Raw genomic sequence first — 18,366 nt, forward strand, 5'->3', positions numbered from 1 at the left:
GCTATGCAGATGCTCCTTGGATGATTGCATCAAACCTGCTTCATTGTGAGCTGCAGTAGTAGCAAATCCGAAAAGCTGTGTGCTGGCCTGCAGTGCCAAGGTGAGGGGCGAGAATGGCAGAGCAGAAAAGAGCATACGCATGGAAGGATGGCCACACTCTCCCTTTTCCTGCCCTCCTGCTAAGAGTCTTGTTTCTCTAGACCCCTTCCCAGCAGCTCTCTGGAATCTCCAGTATTGCTTGGTTAGTTAAAGCCACCTGTTTTCTCATGCGCCTTCCCCTCCCACTTCCCCATCTGCCGTGTTACAGATGCCTGTTCTCCGCTGTCCTTCACTCAGTGGAAACCCTTCACCAGAGGATATCTGCTCTGCGTTTCCCATGGCCCTGGCATGTGATCTGAGAGTCCCTGTGCTGATGATGGCTTCAGCTGTTGGCTGTTGTTATGGGGCTAGCAGCTGCATTGGTTGCTTGATGCTCTTTGGCCAGTTGTTTTCTCCTCTTCCCTGCCCCTCCCCCAGTATTGTCTTCAGAAGCTTTCGGGCACTGCCACAGGGCAGAAAGCGCTGTGCCTGAAGCATGGGCTGCGATCCTGGCGAAAAGGGAGGGCGGAACACAGCTGCTGCTCCTCCACTGCCCGGCGCGCTCTGAAGCTCTCTACGGAGTTCTGCAGCAGGCTGTGTCTCCCCGCCGCAAATGCACCAGGGTCTGCAGAGATTAGACGTGGGCATTTAAGGCGAAGGGGGCCCAGGCTTTGTCTGTAAACAGTATATTAGTGCCTAAAAATGGGCTCGAATGCAAAGCAACCCCTCCCCCAATTGAGGTGGAAAATTCCTGCAGTGACTGTATAAGCTGAAAGGCTTAGCCCCAAATGTGTGTGGTAACAAAGAGCTGCTGCAGCTGTGGAGGTGCTGGCCCTTCCTGGAAGTGTCCCTGCAAAGTGTCTGCCTGCTGCTGACCTCAGCTCTGCCTCACGGTGGAGCATGTGGAGCTTTTAGCTTACTGCGAGGCCGCCTGCTGCTCTGCAGGCAGGAGGGGAGCTGAGCCCCCAGCCGTGGCTGCAGGGGGAGATTCTCTTCACCTACCAGGGGTTGGACACCTCAGGTGGGACCAACCTCCCCAGCGGCAGCTTGGGAGGGACTCACTCCTGTATTGTAGTGCTGGGCAGGCTGGCTTGTACCTGAGTGCCAGTGCATGGGGACAGGTTGTCAAAGCTCTTTGATGTGCTTACAGAGGGTAAATGGTTCCCTCTGTAGAGGCTGCTCCCTGCCACAACCCCCGATCATGCATTGGGACAACCTCTCTGTAGCACCTTCCACCCCACAAGTTCAGGGATCCCTGCAAACAGGAAGGCACTTCAGTACACCCTAGTGGGGCAGGCTTATCCCTACTTCCCTGGGGGAAAACTGGGATACCCAGGGGCTGGGACTGGAGTTGCCTGGCTGCCTGGAATATAACCCAGGAGCCCTGACTCCCAGCAGGCTGTCTACACCTAAATAGGGGGTGGGTTTGCCAAACTCTGGGGAGCCCTCAAAATTCCTTCCAGTGCACCCAGGTTGGACCAGAGCTTTTGATTCCCAAACACGAGGAAGATTAGTCACATCACCGAAGTGCTGGCCGGGAGCAAGTTTTCCTGCCCACATGCTGCTCTTCATTATTGCTCCATGTGGAGCTGGGTCCTGGGTTCCCACGGATCCTCGCTGTAACCACTAGGGAACAGCCTGTTCCCACTGTGTCTCTGGGGGGTGGGGGTGGGAGCACTGTTTGTTTCTGTTCCCACTCAACAGATTGAGACTCAGACCCAGAGATGGAGTTAGGAAGGTTGCAGAGGCAAAGCAGTGGCGCACCCGTCTGCCTCACGCAGATGGGTGATGTGTGCGCTGTTCCTTTAATGCAAAATGTTTCCAGATTTCCCAGTGCTAGTGCAAAAACACACAAAAACAACAACAAAATCCCATCCTGGCTGATCAAAACCAGGCCTGCAAGCGGCCAGCAGTTTGCTTCAGACTCTGCTCGAGGGAACAAGGCGTCGGCCAGCAAAATGTCAGAGTTTCTATTTATGGAAAATGAGCCCTTGGTTTTGATGGAGGGTGGGGGGAGGGAGGGAGAACCAGAATTATATTGGCCTTAAAATGCCTGCTCCAGGGTGTAGGCGTGAGGGGAGTGTCAGAGGTCACCAGGCTTGTCGCAACTGCCTTCCTGGCTCCCTACACGGGTTCCCAGGAAGCTTTCCAGGGCAATTCTTGTTTCTGCAGCCCTGGCTGCTTGATGGGCATCCTAGCCTGCAGCCATAGAAACTGACTCCTTGCTGCTCTGTGGCCTGCGGAGAGCCCTGCTCAGCTGCCCCAGCCTTGCCGAGGAGGCTTGTCTGAAGGCCAAGGCAGTGCTGAGCGGCACCGCAGAGGGCTCGGGCAGCGCAGACCGTCAGGGTAGAGGGCAATGAAGGGCTCTTCTCCTTTCCCCTCAGGACCGACTGGATCATGGGATTTGGGCCCTGACTGGCTGTAATTGCCCCCAGAGGTGCTCAAGCCAGGGTGTTAGATCCCCAGGGCTGATGTGGGGATCTGTGACCAGAGGCAACTCCGCAGTGGGTGGGGATGGGCCTGGAAAGAGTGATAGGCATGGGGTCACTTGCCCTGTGCAACTGCATGCAGAGGAGCCGCTTCCATGCTGCGATAGCTGTGGATGGGAAGCCAGGAGATCTTGTCGCCGTGCCCGCTGGGAGTTCAGGAGGAGCTGGGGAATCCCGTCGGCGTGCCTGCTGGGCGTTCAGGGGGTGGGGAGCCTGGGGGATCCCTTCACCGTGCCCACTGAAAATTCAGGGGGAGCCGGGGAGTCCCTTCGCTGTGCCAGCTGGGAGTTTGGGGGAGCCGGGGAATCCCTTCGCCATGCCTGCTGGGAGTTTGGGGGAGCCTGGGAATCCCTTCGGTTTGCCGGCTGGGAGTTCACGGGGAGCCAGGGGGGGATCCCTTCGGTGTGCCAGCTGGGAGGTTGGGGGAGCCTGGGAATCCCTTCAATTTGCCAGCTGGGAGGTCGGGGGGGGGGGGATTCCTTCGGTGTGCTGGCTGGAGATTCACAGGGAGCCGGGGTGGGGGGATCCCTTTGGCGTGCCGGCTGGGAGCTCATGGGGGGCTGGGGTAGGGGGTGTCCCTTTGGCGTGCTGGCTGGGGATTCACAGGGAGTCGGGGGAGGAGGGGGATCCCTTCGGTGTGCCGGCTGGGCGTTCATGGCAGGGGTGAAATGGACCATCAGGAAGGCTGAAGGGTGGGGTGTCCTTTCTATCCTGGTCAGACACTGTTGGGCCCTTTTGGAGGCTGTTCTCCTCTGCCCCATTCAGCATCTCTCCTTGAGGAATTGGTGCCAGGAAGAGGTCATATAGACTGGAAAATGTGCTCTCCTGTGCTTACAGAAGTGATGGGTTCAGGAGAACCAAGTCTCTCTGCCTTTGGGACATGTTCAGAGCCCTTCTGTGCCCTTGGCTTTCCCAGAGGGAGGGAGGGAGTGGCTTTGAGCCTCATGCAAGTAAGACTGGATGCCCACTATGGTCCCTTGTGCCTGAAAAGGGGCGTGGGGGCAGATGCTCAGTGGCTGCTGATCTAGCTGAAGTTTGTGTATTTTCGAGGTGCCTAGAGGGTGGGCCCAGAGCCCGGAAGCAACCCTCTTGGCACTGATGTTTGTCTGCCAGGGGAAGAGCCTCCTTGCAGACTTTGTCCCTGGATGCCCTAGGCACCTGGTTGTGAACTGGTACCTGTGACAGGCATGGCCATTTCCTGCAATGTTCTGGACAAACCTGAGGGAATTAAGTATCTTAGTAGCTCATCGTATTAAAAATGCAAATATTTGTGTTACTGTGGGATCGTCTGTAGCGGATCTAGGACAATGTAAACCCTGGGAAGTGTTATGAACTTCAAGGACCCACCAGATGTGCAGGACAAGAGGGAACTTGAGGGTGAGGTGGGTTTTGTGGGAAATGCAAATTCCCATCGCCCAGCCCTTCCTGTGAAACTGCCTTGAGAAGAAACCCAGGGCCTGCTGATCACCTGCTCCCAGGGTCCCAAGAGCAAACCCCAAACTGTACGCAGGAGTGACTCTCAGATCAGGGGTGGTGCTTGTTCTGAGCCAAAGGTTTTACGAACATGTACCCACAGGAAAACCTCTGTGTGGGTTTGAAGGACTGACTCCTACCAGATCTCTGGGAAGCTTATTAGCGGGCGTGTGGGTTCTCGGTTTGGTTAATATGTTTTCTTTGTAATGCTTTCACCTGGAGAATAAATGTGCGTTGTAGGAAAAGCTCTGTGCTACCTTTATAACTCTGAGGAGCGGAAAGAGCAGACTTGTTTCGGCAAGCTTGTTGGGGAATTTGCAGTGCAGGCAGGGAACTGTGCAGCCTGGGAAAATCCTAGTCATGGCGGGAGTGACACACGTCGCTGCCGAAGAGAGGTGATGTCTGAGGAGCAGGGAGCCTAAAAGTAGGGGGCCGTTGCTGGACTATAGAGGGGGAAATACAGGGCCAGGTGCCCTGAACTGTGACAATACCGTATTCCACCATCATCAGAGGGAATAAATGCTACGGGCTCACCGCCGGAAATGGCACTCAGTCCCTGTGGCAGACAAGTTAATGTGGCTCTTTTTTTAACCTGAATAACTTCCTTCCCCTTTGATTCGGTGGCTTACAAGAGAATGGGGCTTTGTGACATTTTCAGTACTGGCCTGACTCTGCTCCTAATGAAGAGGGCGATAAAATTCCATTCAGTGGGAGCAGAGCCGGGCAGCCCTGCGTGCTTCTGAAAATCTCATCCTTAGTACTGGCGTAATACATCTCCTCTGCACAGCAACTTACTGGCATCCCATGTAGCTGGGCTCTCTCCCCACTGGGTGGGGAGAGATGGGCACAGAACTGCCGGAGGAGCTGGGGTTAGAACTTGGTGTTCCGTACTCAGAGCTCTGTGGTAGTAGCATTCCCTGTCAAATAACTATTCCCCAAGGCTATTGCATACAGGAAGAGCCAGAGGAACGGGGTGTGGAGTCAGGGGTAACAGCAGGAGGAGGAGACTATCTGAAGAAATGAGGTCTTTTTTTTTACCCACGAAAGCTTATGCCCACATAAATCTGTTAGTCGCTAAGGTGCCACCGGACTCCTCATTGTTTTTGTGGATACAGACTGACACGGCTGCCCCCTGATAGCAGGAGGAAGGATATTTTTGCCCTTGGCTCTAGAGTCCTGTGCCCTGCTTGAATGCTCATCCTCTCTCTTAGCCAGGACAGCTGGGTTCGGTTAACAGTCCCAGCTCTCTCCCGAAGGTTGCTGGGGTGATTCCGGCTTCCTGCAGTGCTGTGTTTCCTCCCTGGCAGTTCGCTGTGGCACTGAGGTTTGTTTCCTGCTGCACTGCATCAGGCTTGACTTGAAATAAGCAAGCAGCTCATCCCAGGGCTGTCTCCCTTCCTTCCTAGCAACCTCCACTAGCTCCTGTTTGAGGCTGCCGCTCGCCATGGTGTGCCATTAGGGGCAGGATCCTGAGCCAGGCGCCCTCCTGGCCTGTTTGTGGCGGTGCTGGTCTCTGCCTCCGAGGGGGGGAAGTGTTTAATCCCAAAAGCACATGTCTGCTGCCAGTTATGCAAGAATCATTGATATCAATGGGCTTATTTATTGCTGCCTGTTCCATTTGAACACAGTCCATGAAGAATGTTAGATTAGGTTACGTAAAGCTCTACACAGAGGATCTAATTGTCGGCCAGGACTGCGTCACTAATTGTACCAGTGGCGTCTTGAGCTGCTCCTGCTGCCTCGGAGTCCCAGCCACCCTGCTCCTAGCATAGGAAAGCCACGTGGGTGGAGGGATTCTACTGTGCATGCTGAGCTTAGCAGGACCCAGGGTAGAAAGTTGCCATGAAAGCACTACTTTCCTTCTCCTGTTTAGGAGAGTGCAGAGGATGCTGTGGCACTGGTTTTCCAAAATACTGCCAGGAATTGTGTGCTGGTGAAAGCTGCCGGGCTGACAGCCCTGCAGATGGAATGTGGCAGGGCTGATTTCTCCACTTAGCCCCCACTGGTGTTTCTCCACTCCTCCCTGCAGAGAGCTTCAGCCCTTGGAATCCTGACAGCAAGGTGGGTGCTTGTAAGAGTGCCTTAGTGATGTGGGAGCCCATCACCCACCAACTGAACTGAGCCTTCTCTTCCTCCCTCTGAAGTACACTTCAGTCTCCCATCTTCCACCCTCCCTGAGCTCTCTCAAAGCTGCTGTAAATAGCTCTCTCATCAGAGGTGTTCTCACCACTGCCTACTTGCTCCTCTAGGTCCGTAATCTATTAAATGCTGCTCCCTGTGGTATCCTGCTATTAGCCTCCCCAGACTCTGAGTAGCAGCTGTTCATCACAGAGTTTCTTCTGTGTTTTGAGCCAGCTTGGGACACTTCTGCTTCAGCCCTTGGCTCTTTATTGTCTTTAATAGTCTCCGGTGAGGGATCTTGTCAAAAGCGTTTTAAAAATCCAAGCAAATGATGTTCAACAGGGTCTCCGTCATCCAAAGCTTCACTGACTCCTTTCAAAGACTCCGGAGCAGATTAGAAAGGCAGGGTTTGCCCTCCTCGAAGCCAGGCTGCGTTGACTTCATTGTGTACTCATCCCAAGTCTTGCATTACTATGTCCTCATCTGACTCGTGGACAGTTTCCTTCTGCTTAAAGAATTTGTTTAAAAAACATACTAGCAAAATCTGCTCTTCACCTGCCAAGAGGTGTAACTTTCTACAGTGAAGCATCTTCATATATTTTAAGGCCAAAAGGGACTGATCAAATTGAATATGGATTGTCCTAAAATAAGCAGTATCACAAGGAAGGACCAACGCATATCGCAGTTCTGTGCTGTAGCTAGGAGTACAGTAGCACCATGAAGCTGTTGTTAGAAGGTTCCTGAACAAAAAATAAGAGCCAGGATTGTAGTTGAAACAGTCACGTTATTGTAGCAACACATAAGCATGCCCTAGATCAAGTAACTTGTGTCGACATAGGTGTAGTGGAGGTTTAATGAAGGAGGGGACGGTTAGCCCAACCGAGCAGAGATAGCAATCCTGCATCGCTGGGTTGCCTTTCAGCCAAGAGAGATTCTGAAGCGCTTTTTGCCTGGCATCACAAACTGAAATCCCTTTGCCCAGTACAGAAGTGCAGCCATTCCTAGAGTGAGATGGGACGGCTCTCCAGAAGGGGATGAACGACTGCACAACCTTAGGACAAGAAGTGAAGAATGGTGTCTAACCACAACCACAGGAAAGGAGTCTAGGCAGAGCATGTTTGGCCAAGACACTAGAACTGTCAACCTTTGCTCATGCAAAAAGTGTCATAAGATGGTTTAAAATCTCATTCAAAAGATGAGCGCTCCAGCAGCACAGCCCCTCACCCCAGCCAAGCGGGAGCACTGGTTCCCCAGGGACACTGGAGAGAAAAATGCCACCTATTGAGTCACCACTTCCTACGGCCCTTGAGTTTTCCTGTGAAATCACTGCCCTAGTTTGACCCTGTTTAGCTTATGGGATGTGACGAGATCACAGCTTGAAGCCATATACAACGGATGATGCTTATTGTTCTCTAAGCCAGAGGCCTCAGCCTTCAGCCATGGATCCAGCTCGTGCTGTCAGAAGTCACCATATGCTGCCACTGCTGCCTTGGAGAGCATGGGCTTGGCCCTGGCAAGGAGAACTAGCTCAGAGCTCCTGCAGCAGCACCCATCTGGCATGTTTAATCCCGCGGTGGGTGCTGGTAGTGTTCCACGGGCATACCAACAGCCCCGACCCCCCCCCCCAGCCAGTCAAAGCAAAGACTCGCCAAGCAGTTTGCTAACACCCCAGCCCCTTCAGGAACACACATGCTGCTGCTTTTGCCTTCATAAATGTTCATCGGAATCCTCCAGGTGATATTTCCAGTTGCTGGTTTGGTTTACCTGATGGTGAGTGTCACTTTCTGGGTACTGGAATGCAAACACGGAGACAGCCGGCGTGCTGAACACCGTCATACAATCAGCTGGACAATGTGTTCATCTTTCGCCATCCGATTAAATCTTGGATGAGGAATTTGCTCCCTACTTTAATGGGGAAGGAAAGGGGGTTTTATGACTGCAATTGAGAGAACCCTACAGCACCTGTATCACGGAGCACCCCACTGTTAAGAGCTCAGTGCCCGGTTATGGCATGAGTGCTTGGAAGAGTCCCAGTGGTGCACTAGGGAATGTTGTTTATAGGTAGCTTTGGAAGCCACTCTCAGACTGTCCTTCCCCTCCCTTTCCATGTCCTTGGGTCCTGTCAGCCTAAGGATAAGAAAGGAGACATATTTCCAGCACTCAGCACTACCCCGGAGCATGCTATAGAAACAGGCGATAAGTAGTATCCTTGGTGCCCAATCCCACCCAGAGCTTATCTGAATAGGATTCTGATGAAGTAAGTCAAGTTAGAGAAACCAGCACCAGGCAGGATTTGGCCCAGCAGGTTGCTAGTGGCTGTGTCTACTGTAGGGTATTTTCTGTATTGGTCAAGTTGAGTCCATGATCCAGTGAGAAATGTTGGTGGAAAATCCTCGTGTAGACAAGGGGGAAAACGTCACTTTGCTGGCTCAGCTAGCTGACCTCTGCTAGTGTGGTCCTCAGACATTGGGGACTTTCTGCACTGAAATGCCTCCCTGTAATTTTAATGAACTCGGACAAGAAATTCTTAATGAATGTCATACATGTTGGGGGAAGCCTCTTCTCTCTCCCCCTTCCTCCCCCAAGTCTCTACATGTCACTGAGTGGGCTCCAGGAGAAGGTGTGTTGTATGGATTATTCTACATTGAAAATAAAATGAGATTTGAAGGTTTTAAGCCTGTTTTTCGCCCAGTGATGACAAGGGTATGATCACGTCCTTCTCCAGGTTCTCAAGGGACTGAAGGCTATTGGATCAGGGCTTCTGCTTGCACAGAATAGCAAAGCCAGTGTTGGGCAGCATTTCAGGTGTCCTTGAACAAACCATCCAGAACCGCAAGAGCTAGGGAGACATGGAGGCATCACAGACCAAACAGAAAATCCTAAAATCCAAACAAACGCTGAGGAAAATCTGGGGTTTGGTTTCTAGTGAAAAATGTTAAAAACCTGGCAAATGCTGCAGTTTGCTGAGCAGAACATTCCGGCTGTGATCAGCTGAGCCCCCGTGATACAGCTTATGAAGCACCCTGTATCAGCAGAACTGTGCGGAGCTGGGCTGTTATAAAGGAAACAATAGTGGCAGAAAGTGTATTTGTAGGAGCACATCCATCGTAACCCCCCGACCACCATGTTCAAGTGGACTGGGAGTCAGGAGATCTGGATCTGTCTCTTGACTACCACATATTTTTTGGGTGTCCTTGCGGAACTCTCATAACTGGTTTGTGCCTCGGTTTCCCTACCTGTAACATGGAGACAGTTCTTACCTGCCTCTGTTAAGTGTTCTGGGAGCTGGCTGGGAGGCACTGCCCCATGGGAGTCAAGGTAGCAGAACTAGTCCTCGGCTGGAGCACTAACCCCTAGATCTGCATGCAGGCACCTTGAACAGCTGTCAGGAAATGCTCCCTCCAGATCGCACAATGCCAGAAGCGATCTAGAGGGAGCAGTGGAAAGCCCCAGTGATATTTGAGTTGCAGGAGGGGGAGGGCAGAGAACGCTGTTCCGCGCATCTATAATACCCTGTTCCATTCTGAGCATCTCGGCTCCAAGGGGCATGGCCAAAACAGAGAGTCAGGAAAAGGCAACAAAAATGAGTGCATTAGAGAGGCTGACTTACCGCCTGGGGAGGGGTGAAGTGCTTGATACGAGTAACGTGGGCAAACAGTCCCTAAGGATTGTGGGCATGACTGTCTCTGCAAGTATCGGAGGGTCCCAGCACCTTTCTGCATGGTGAGGTCTGTCCACAGGACTGTGGACTCTTCTCCCAAGGGAGTGGTGGAAACGCCATTGGTTGGAACACTGGGCTGGTTCTGAACACAGCACTGAAGAACAGGCTGCAGGGGGCACGCTGTCATGGCCCCGTGGGAAGCACTTGGATGTGACCAGATAAGTCTTTTCCATGCCCGATGTCCCTACACCACACGGGGCACCTTCCCAGAGGGGTGTGGTGTACGGATCTGCTGTGATAGTCACAGACTGGAGTAAATAACCCTTTTTCTCCCCTTTTCTCTCTTTTTGACATACAGGCAGCTTTGTCTGCTTCTCAATGCTGAAAACATCTTCCACTCCATGGCAGACATCCTGCTGCGGGAAGAGGACCTCAAGTTTGCTTCAACTATGGTCCACACTCTCAACACAATACTGCTGACTTCCTCCGAGCTCTTCCAGCTGCGAAACCAGCTCAAGGACCTGAAGACCCCGGTATGTTGAACAAGAACACTTCCTCATTGAACAGGCTCTCCTCACCCCTTATCTCTCCGTGTGTGCATGTGACCGAGGCTGCCATGTACCCAGAACCCCTAGCGACCCTCGGGCAGAGTTGTCCCCTAGGACATAGGCTGACATCTGACAGGTTTCTCTCGGAATGAATTAAGGGACAAGACTAATGTTGGCTGAGGGGAAGGAGGTGCGTAGCCTTTTTCTCTGGCCAGTACATAAACTCCGAGCCCCTTTGCGTCTCCTGTCAGTCTAACATACTTGCCTCTTGGTGCCCTGAACAGACATCCATCTTAAGACTTGATGGTAAGGAGCTGCTCAGTATTTTGCCTCGTGTCTGCCTCACACTCGTGTTCCCCACAGGGTACTGTCCAGGGGCTAGTGTTCAAGGAGGAAGAGAGTATCATGCAAGGGTTAGGATTTGAGTCCGATTCTTCGCTGTACCATTGACAGTGTGGCCTTGGGAGTCCTCTAACCTACTCCTGACTCAATTGATTTACTCTTGGCTTGAACTTTCCCTGGTAGATGTTGAGGCTTAACAGTTATACGGTGCTTTGAGATCATAACAAGTGATAGTGGGTCAGACCAAAAGGTCCATCTAGCCCAGTATCCTGTCTTCCAACAGTGGCCAGTGCCAGGTGCCCCAGAGGGAATGAACAGAACAGGGAATCGTCAAGTCATCCAGCCTCTGTCGCCCACTCCCAGCTTCTGGCAGTCAGAGGCTTAGGGACATCTAGAGCATGGGGTTGCATCCATGACCATTTTAGCTAATAGCCACTGATGGACCTATTCTCCACGAATTTACCTAGTTCTTTTTTTAACTCATTCATGCTTTGGGCCTTCACAACCGCTCTTGGTAATGAGTTCCACAGGTTGACTGTGTGTTGTATGAAGAAGTGCTTCCTTAAGTTCGTATTAAACCTTCTGCCTATTAATTTCATTGGGTGACCTTTGGTTCTTGTGTTATTTACCCCTTTACATAACTCTTATTCACTTTCTCCACACCATTTATGATGGGTAGGACCTCTGTCGTATCCGTGCTTAGTCATCTGTTTTCTAAGGTGAACGGTCCCAGTCATCTTAATCTCTCCTCACATGGAAGCTGTTCCATACCCCTAATCATTTTTGCTGCTCTTTTCTGAACCTTTTCCAATTGTAGTGTATCTTTTTCTAGATGGGGTTCAAGGTGTGGGTGTACTACAGATTTATATAGTGGGATTATGATGTTTTCTGTTTTATCTATCCCTTTCCTAATGGTTCCTAATAGGCTGTTTGCTTTTCTGTCCTTGGTTGGAAGGGGCTATCTATGTGCAAAATGTAACCATTGTTCTTTGTTATTGCTGGAAGGAAGGATGGGTCCAAGAGCAGTGTGTGACTAGAGCTGATTTATGTAGGGTCCGTATACATCAGGGGTAGGCAACCTATGGCACGCGTGCCGAGCTGATTTTCAGTGGCACTCACTTTGCCCAGGTCCTGGCCACCGGTCCAGGGGGCTCTGCATTTTAATTTAATTTTAAATGAAGTTTCTTAAACATTTTAGAAATCTTATTTACTTTACATACAACAATAGTTTAGTTATATATTATAGACTTATAGAAAGAGACCTTCTAAAAACATTCAAATGTATGACTGGCACGCGAAACCTTAAATAAGAGTGAATAAATGAAGACTCGGCACAGCACCTCTGAAAGGTTGCCGACCCCTGGTGTACACATTTCCTCTCCTATTGGAAGCCATAATCCTCAGTAATGTGGCTAACTGTTGCCAAGAAAGATGCTGATATCTCAGGAAAAACATCAGAGGGGTAGCCGTGTTAGTCTGGATCTGTAAAAGCAGCAAAGAATCCTGTGGCACCTTATAGACTAACAGACGTTTTGGAGCATGAGCTTTCGTGGGTGCATGCATCTGACGAAGTGGGTATTCACCCACGAAAGCTCATGCTCCAAAACGTCTGTTAGTCTATAAGGTGCCACAGGATTCTTTGCTGCTTTTTCAGGAAAAACAGTCACTTTAGTTTGGGACTGAGCAGTTAGGGGTAGTGTGTACCTGTCTTTGTACACTGCATCATGACGCCGGAAGAGAAAAGCAGGTTACTATGTCAAGGAAGCCATGAATCCAGATTGAACATCGCAAGTTCCATTGAAGTCCAGTTTTGCACCTTCCCCAGTCTCCTGTGATTGGAATCTCTGGGATCAGTCTCTCCCCAGAGGAGTGATCCTTGCACACAACCTGTTCTGTATTCGGGTACTTCCTACAGGCCTGAAGCAAGATCAGGTCCCCATTGCGCTGGTGCTTTGCAGACACAGACAGTACCTGCCCCAAAGTGCTTAGGATCTAAATAGATGACACAAGTGGGGAGAGATGGATGTGCTCCGAGACCAGCTGAGGTCCCATAGGAAGAATGGCAGAGCTCAATCAAATCCAGATCTCCCAAGCTCCAGATCCCCTCCCTCTCTGGACTGGGTATTAAAGTTCCCCTGAGTGCACACGAATCCCCCAGTGGGAACTGGTGCCAGGACCCTCTCTGCCAAGCTGGAGAGCAAATGTTTTTAATTGCTGGAGGCAATCACCAATGGTGGTGCCTGAGGGGGCTTGGAGGCAGTTCCAAGTTTTGCGGCTCCCTCTTCTCAGAGGGTTTCTGGTGCACATTGCTGAGCAGAGAGCAGCCTTTGTTGTGTAAGCTGATCCCATGACACACGAGCCTTTCTGTCATGGGTCCTCCACAGCCGTGGGCGCTCCCTAGCAGCTGATATCTGCCCCCCAGCTCCCAAAACAGGCACATGCTAGAAAGGGAACAGGTGATGGTGGTAGCATCACCCCCATCACATTCCTCTCAAAGCCCCTCTGCTTCAGCTGTTCACCCCTGAGACGTTTGCGGTGCTTCCTGGGTCCCAAAGCAGGCGCTGCTGCCTGGGGAAATGAAGGCCCTGGGAGGCAAGGTGCAGGGGTGATCTCTCCGGAAGGCAGTTCTGGGGACTGAAATGTGGAGAGCCTCCCCCGTGCCAGCTGGAGACTCGACCCTGCACTGTCCCTGTGTCGAAGACCGCTCCCTAGCCTCAGCTGTGGCCCCAGAGTTAGTGGGAGTGGGCGCTGCTGTGTGGTGGGGTCTGAGCATTAGCAAGGCCTGCCTGGGAGCACGCTGAGCCTCTGCCCTTCGTGGAGGAAGAGTTAATGCAGCTGTAACGTTGCTCTCAAAGGAGACAGTCGCCCTGTAGCTCCCTGGGACACTGACATCAGCAGAATTCTTTTCTATATATCATCTGTTTTCCCGAGACTGCCCTGATTTCTTCAGCACTGCTGTTTCCTTGGTGTCTAAAGGGGCTGGCTGCTCTGTCCTGGGAGCTCTTCATTCAGAGCCCTCCCCCTGCCTTCTTGTTGGCCATCAGTCAGGTGAACGCACCCCCGAGAGCTAGGTAAAGAACCAGCATCTCCTGCAGGGGGCATCGGTTCTGGGGCCTTCGATGTCACCCGTCCCCACTCCGAGGGCATCCTGCATACTGCTCCGCTCCAGAGCTAGGTCTGGGGCTGGCATCCCCCTTTCCGTCCCGCTGCCAGTCTGGGGTGAGGTCTGTGTCCTGTCTCCCTGACACTCAGTTCAGAGCTCTCCTCTGTAATCAGGCCTGTGTTGGTAGACAGCCCTCAGACCCAGTCCTTCGGTGCATCTTTCAGCTTGCCGCCCACACACAGGAGCGCAGCAGGCTCTGTCAGCAGCCACTGCACTCCTGCCTTTCATGTCTGTCAAGATAGTGCAGACCCCTGCCGTGCGCTCTGCTGCTCCGAGGGGTTCAGACGACGACTCCTCCGTGGGCCAGGGCAGAGAAGGAGCCAACATGCCTCAGCTTGTCGGCCACAATAGGCAGCCTTCCCAAACCACTAACAACTGTTGGCTATTTCTGCAGAGGGAAACACCCAAACAGATGTCAGCCCCTCCTTTCGACCCCTTGCTGTGCCCGTGGTCCCCCACCTCAGAGTTCCCCGGTTCCGCACACAATAGCATCCACGGGATGATACCACAGTTAAGGGTCTGTTGGTTTCCTTCACGATCTTTTATTAGTCAGCTGAACCAATTCCCTCTGGCCTGAAACTTGGCCCGGAAGATCCCAGCCCAAGGGAGATTTCTTCCACTCCACCCCAATTTTGGATAATACTAGACAACTTGTGCATGATATTTTACAATCATAGAGCTCCCCTTATTTCGAAGAGCTTTCCTATAACACGATCGAAACACAGCCAGTGCTGGTGTGGAGGGCAGCAACCTATTGCCACAATGCACAACAATCTGCCAACCTCCCAGAGCAAACCCTGTGTTCTTATAACAGCTTTGGGACCCCATTTCCAGCCTGCTCCACAAATGCTTGTATGAAAATGTATGAACAGCTGTGCATGAGTTTCTCCGGCATTGACCACAGCTGTGCACAGTTATGGTAATTGCACATGCAAATAGCCAGGGAGCTGGAGATGGTCATTTGCATTTATAAATACCACAGCTTCATGCACCATTGCACAACTTAGGAGTGTATTGGTATGTTCAGAAGTCCAGAAATCTAGCTCTTACTGTTGTTCCAGGGGACCCACAGAATCCAGATTTGGATGGATGCAGGGTTGAGTTGGTCCTGCTAAGCAGTGACCTTCTGGCTGCAGGCACCCTGTGTTTTGAACCTGAGGCCCTGCACACTACACCACCCCTTCATCCATGGGTCTAACTCCCGCTTGCTTTCTCTTCCCCCCAGGAGAGTCGTAACCTGTTCTGCTGTCTCTACCGCTCCTGGTGCCACAACCCTGTGACAACCGTGTCCCTCTGCTTCCTCACCCAGAACTACAAACATGCTTACGACCTCATCCAGAAGTTGTATCCTTTTTGGTGCTGCGGGGAGTCTCTGAGGGAGTGGGCAGGGGAAGAGCAGGAGGACAGCAGTGGTAACACTGTGTAGCCTAAACAGGGCAGCAGACCTGCCAAGCTGACTCTCCCTGGCTCAGAAGGGCAGAGCTGAGGAGCCAGCCTTGCCTCTGTTTTCATAACACACAGTGATGGAGTTACACAGCTGATTAAGGACGGTCCCTAACAAGGCCATTTGCCATCCCCTGGGCCAGGAAGGAGCCTTGATATATTGTTTGCTGCTTTGTGTAAGGGAACTGCATCAAGGACCTGAGCTCACTGCCTACGCCCACTATTGCAAGAAGCCTAAATAATTCTGAAAAAGTCTGAAACTCTCTCCTCTGGTGTGGTACCAGCCCATGGGGCTTTTCAGACAAACAAAGCTCAAATACAGGGGCATCTGCAAGTTGAAAGAGCAGCCTGTGGGATGAATTGGGTCAAAATTGCTCTGTGCTCATGACTGGAACAGCAGGTCACTTTTTCCATAGTCTTTTTGCTGGGCCCTGCTTGTGAAACCAGTTCTCTGTCCAGCAGAGCACAGAGAAAGCAGTGAACCAACACTCCAGCCCCTCCTCTTTGGGCCTCTGGCTCAGGGACCAGCCTGGAGTTCTGAGTTCAAGTTCTTGCTCCGCAACAGACTTCTTCTGATCCCTTGTGCAAGTGTTTTCATGCTGTGTTCGTTAGACCTGAAGACATTTGGGGAGGCTGAGGAGCTCTGAGGTGTTCATTTGGACAGTTTCTTTCCTCGATTATGGTGCTTCTGTGAGGATGGGGAGGGAGAACTTGGAGGGCGTGGGGCATCCTATTCTGCCCATTCTTAATGGGGGACCCACTCAGATCTGCGTGTCAAGGCTGGGGCTTGTTGGTGGGAGGCGTCCAGGAGCAGGCTTGCCCTGTTGCCTGGGCATTGGCTGAAGAGGCCTTCAGAACCACTGGATCAGCATCTTTCAGAATCTCTTTGAGAGGGCCAGTTTCATACAAGTCGTCTCCTGGGTGTGATGTGCACACATCACAACTACAGCCACTCTCTCCTTCATCCCTTTGCATGGCTTTCCCCAAGAAACAGGATGTGTCCAGAGCAGCCCCATAAAGGTGGCAGTCAGGGTTGGGTCAGCAGCACTTCAGCTATTTGCCTAGACGCTGCCAGCCAGGGACTCATCTCTTTGCCAGGACAGGTTGCTACGAAGGACGCGGCTCGCGGGAGTTGTTCACACGTGCAAACACTTGAGCATCTCCTTTGAATTCATCCACCTTTCCCCTCATCTGGCTGCCATTATTTCCCCTCCCCTCAGATGAGCTGGCAGCTCCAAGCAGCATTCTTGGCCTGCTCCATGATGGTTTTAAGCAAGGAGCTGTATGATATGCTTAGAAACTGCATTTTCCTTCCTGCTCCACAGTGGAGTGAATGACCTGACTGGCGACAGACTGCAGCAAAGACGTTGCTTCGGGGCCAGTGGCTATGACGCTCCCGTAACCTCAGCTGTGAGCAGGAAGCCAGCCTTCCACAGTTCCCAGTGACCCTAGTCTTTCTGGCTCACATGGGACAGCGAGTGGAGTTGCAGGTGTAGGATCATCCAGAGGCGCGAGCGCCCGTTCTGAGGTGATGGCAGGACACGCTGCTTCACCTGCTGCTCTAAGAGCAGCAGAAAGCACACCCCCGAGCTCCTTCGGCCGCAGGAGCTGGGAGAACAATGGTGAACGCTCAGACCGTGCAGAGGGAGATAACGTAGAGCTGCCAACTTCCTAATTGCACAGAACCGAACACCCCTGCCCTGCCCATTCTCTGAGGCCCCGCCCTCCACTCACTCCAGCCTCCCTCCGGGCTTGCTCTCCCCCACTTCACTCACTTTCACTGGGCTGGGGCAGGGGTTGGGGTGTGGGGTCTGGCAGGGAGTTTGGGTGCGGGAGGGGGCTCAGGGCTGGAGGTTGGGGTGTGGGGTCTGGCAGGGAGTTTGGGGGCTGGAGGTTGGGGTGTGGGTAGGGGTGTGGGGTCTGGGAGGGAGTTAGAGTGCACGAAGGGGTTCCGACCTGGGGCAGGGGGTTCAGGATGCGGGCTCCAGATGAGCAGCACTTACCTCAGGTGGCTCCCGGTGGGCAGCGCAGCGGGGCTAAGGCAGGCTCCCTGCCCTGGCTCGGCGCTGCTCCGGGGAGCGGCCTGTCTGTCCGGCCCCTGGGCGGAGGTGCAGTCAGGCGGCTCTGCGCAGTGTGCACTGCCCGCAGGCCCCACTGGCCACAGTTCCCAGCCTGTGGGACGCAGAGCTTCCTTGATCACCCCTGCAGCCACTTCTGGGGAGCTGTGCAGAGCCAGGGCAGGGAGCCTGCCTTAGCCTCACGGCTGCCTGGGCAGGGTGAAGGGGAAGGCAGGAGTCTCCAGTCCCAGACCCTTCACTCAGGAGGAGCCCCACGCAGTGAGCGGCTGATGGCATTGTGCCAGCTGGCTGATGTCACTGACCTTCCTCTCCCCTGCTCCTGATCCCAGATGCACCTTGGGATCCATGGGGCCCCCCCCAGCTGCTGCTCTGACCGCTGGCTGGTGGCTCCTGCGCTGCGTTCCTAGTGCTGATGCTTGCGATGCTGTTCATACGCTATTAATGTTACAGTAGCACCTATTGCTGGGTGTTGTAGAAAGAGTCACTGCCCCGAAGAGTGTTCACACCAAGCAGTGGAGACCCTGCCACGTGCCCCAGGGCAGCGTACCTGTGCTACAGAAACACCCTGTGGCAGCTTAGGGGTTGGTCCATTCGTGTTATAACATGGGGGAGGAGTTGTCTCCCTCCCGGTTGGATCTGAACCAGGGTTAATCGTGGCCATTCCTGCGGCAGAGATGGGACCTATGGGCTCATGCTCTGTCTGTTGTTTTATTTTAGTTTTCAGCACAAGTGTGATCCAGCTGTCGCCCTTCCTGTGAGATTCTCAGCTCGCCTTGGCCTCTGCTGCTAGTTAAGCTGAGTGTTTCTGCGCTTGGTTTATTTGGCCGGCTCATCCAGAGCCTCAGAAATGCTTCTTGTTTAGAAAGCCCTGGGCAGAGGCAGCAGCTGAGGGCTCTGCTAGCGGGACCAAGGCCGGTTTTCTGTGGTTCTCCAGTAGTTCCGTTGACATCACTGTTTATGTTGAGCATAA

General features: G+C 52.7%; 1 protein-coding gene across 5 annotated transcripts in view; it reads left to right on the top strand.

Annotated features, from left to right (window-relative positions):
- VAC14 (VAC14 component of PIKFYVE complex) overlaps positions 1-18,366 on the top strand; it is a 201,905-nt gene that overhangs the window by 162,822 nt on the left and 20,717 nt on the right. For 4 of the 5 annotated variants that reach the window (XR_004002856.1, XM_030582196.1, XM_030582198.1 and 1 more), the window contains 2 exons: positions 10,181-10,355; positions 15,101-15,219. Coding sequence is in view for 3 of the 5 variants with exons in the window: in XM_030582196.1 (XP_030438056.1) it covers positions 10,181-10,355; positions 15,101-15,219 (294 nt within the window). In the remaining 2 variants the exon portion in view is untranslated. Of the gene's footprint in view, positions 1-10,180; positions 10,356-15,100; positions 15,220-18,366 lie in introns of those variants that run through there. The other variant, XR_004002857.1, reaches the window with a different exon arrangement.

This window comes from Gopherus evgoodei, chromosome 12 (assembly GCF_007399415.2).
Source record: "Gopherus evgoodei ecotype Sinaloan lineage chromosome 12, rGopEvg1_v1.p, whole genome shotgun sequence".
Taxonomy (NCBI): Eukaryota; Metazoa; Chordata; order Testudines; family Testudinidae; genus Gopherus; species Gopherus evgoodei.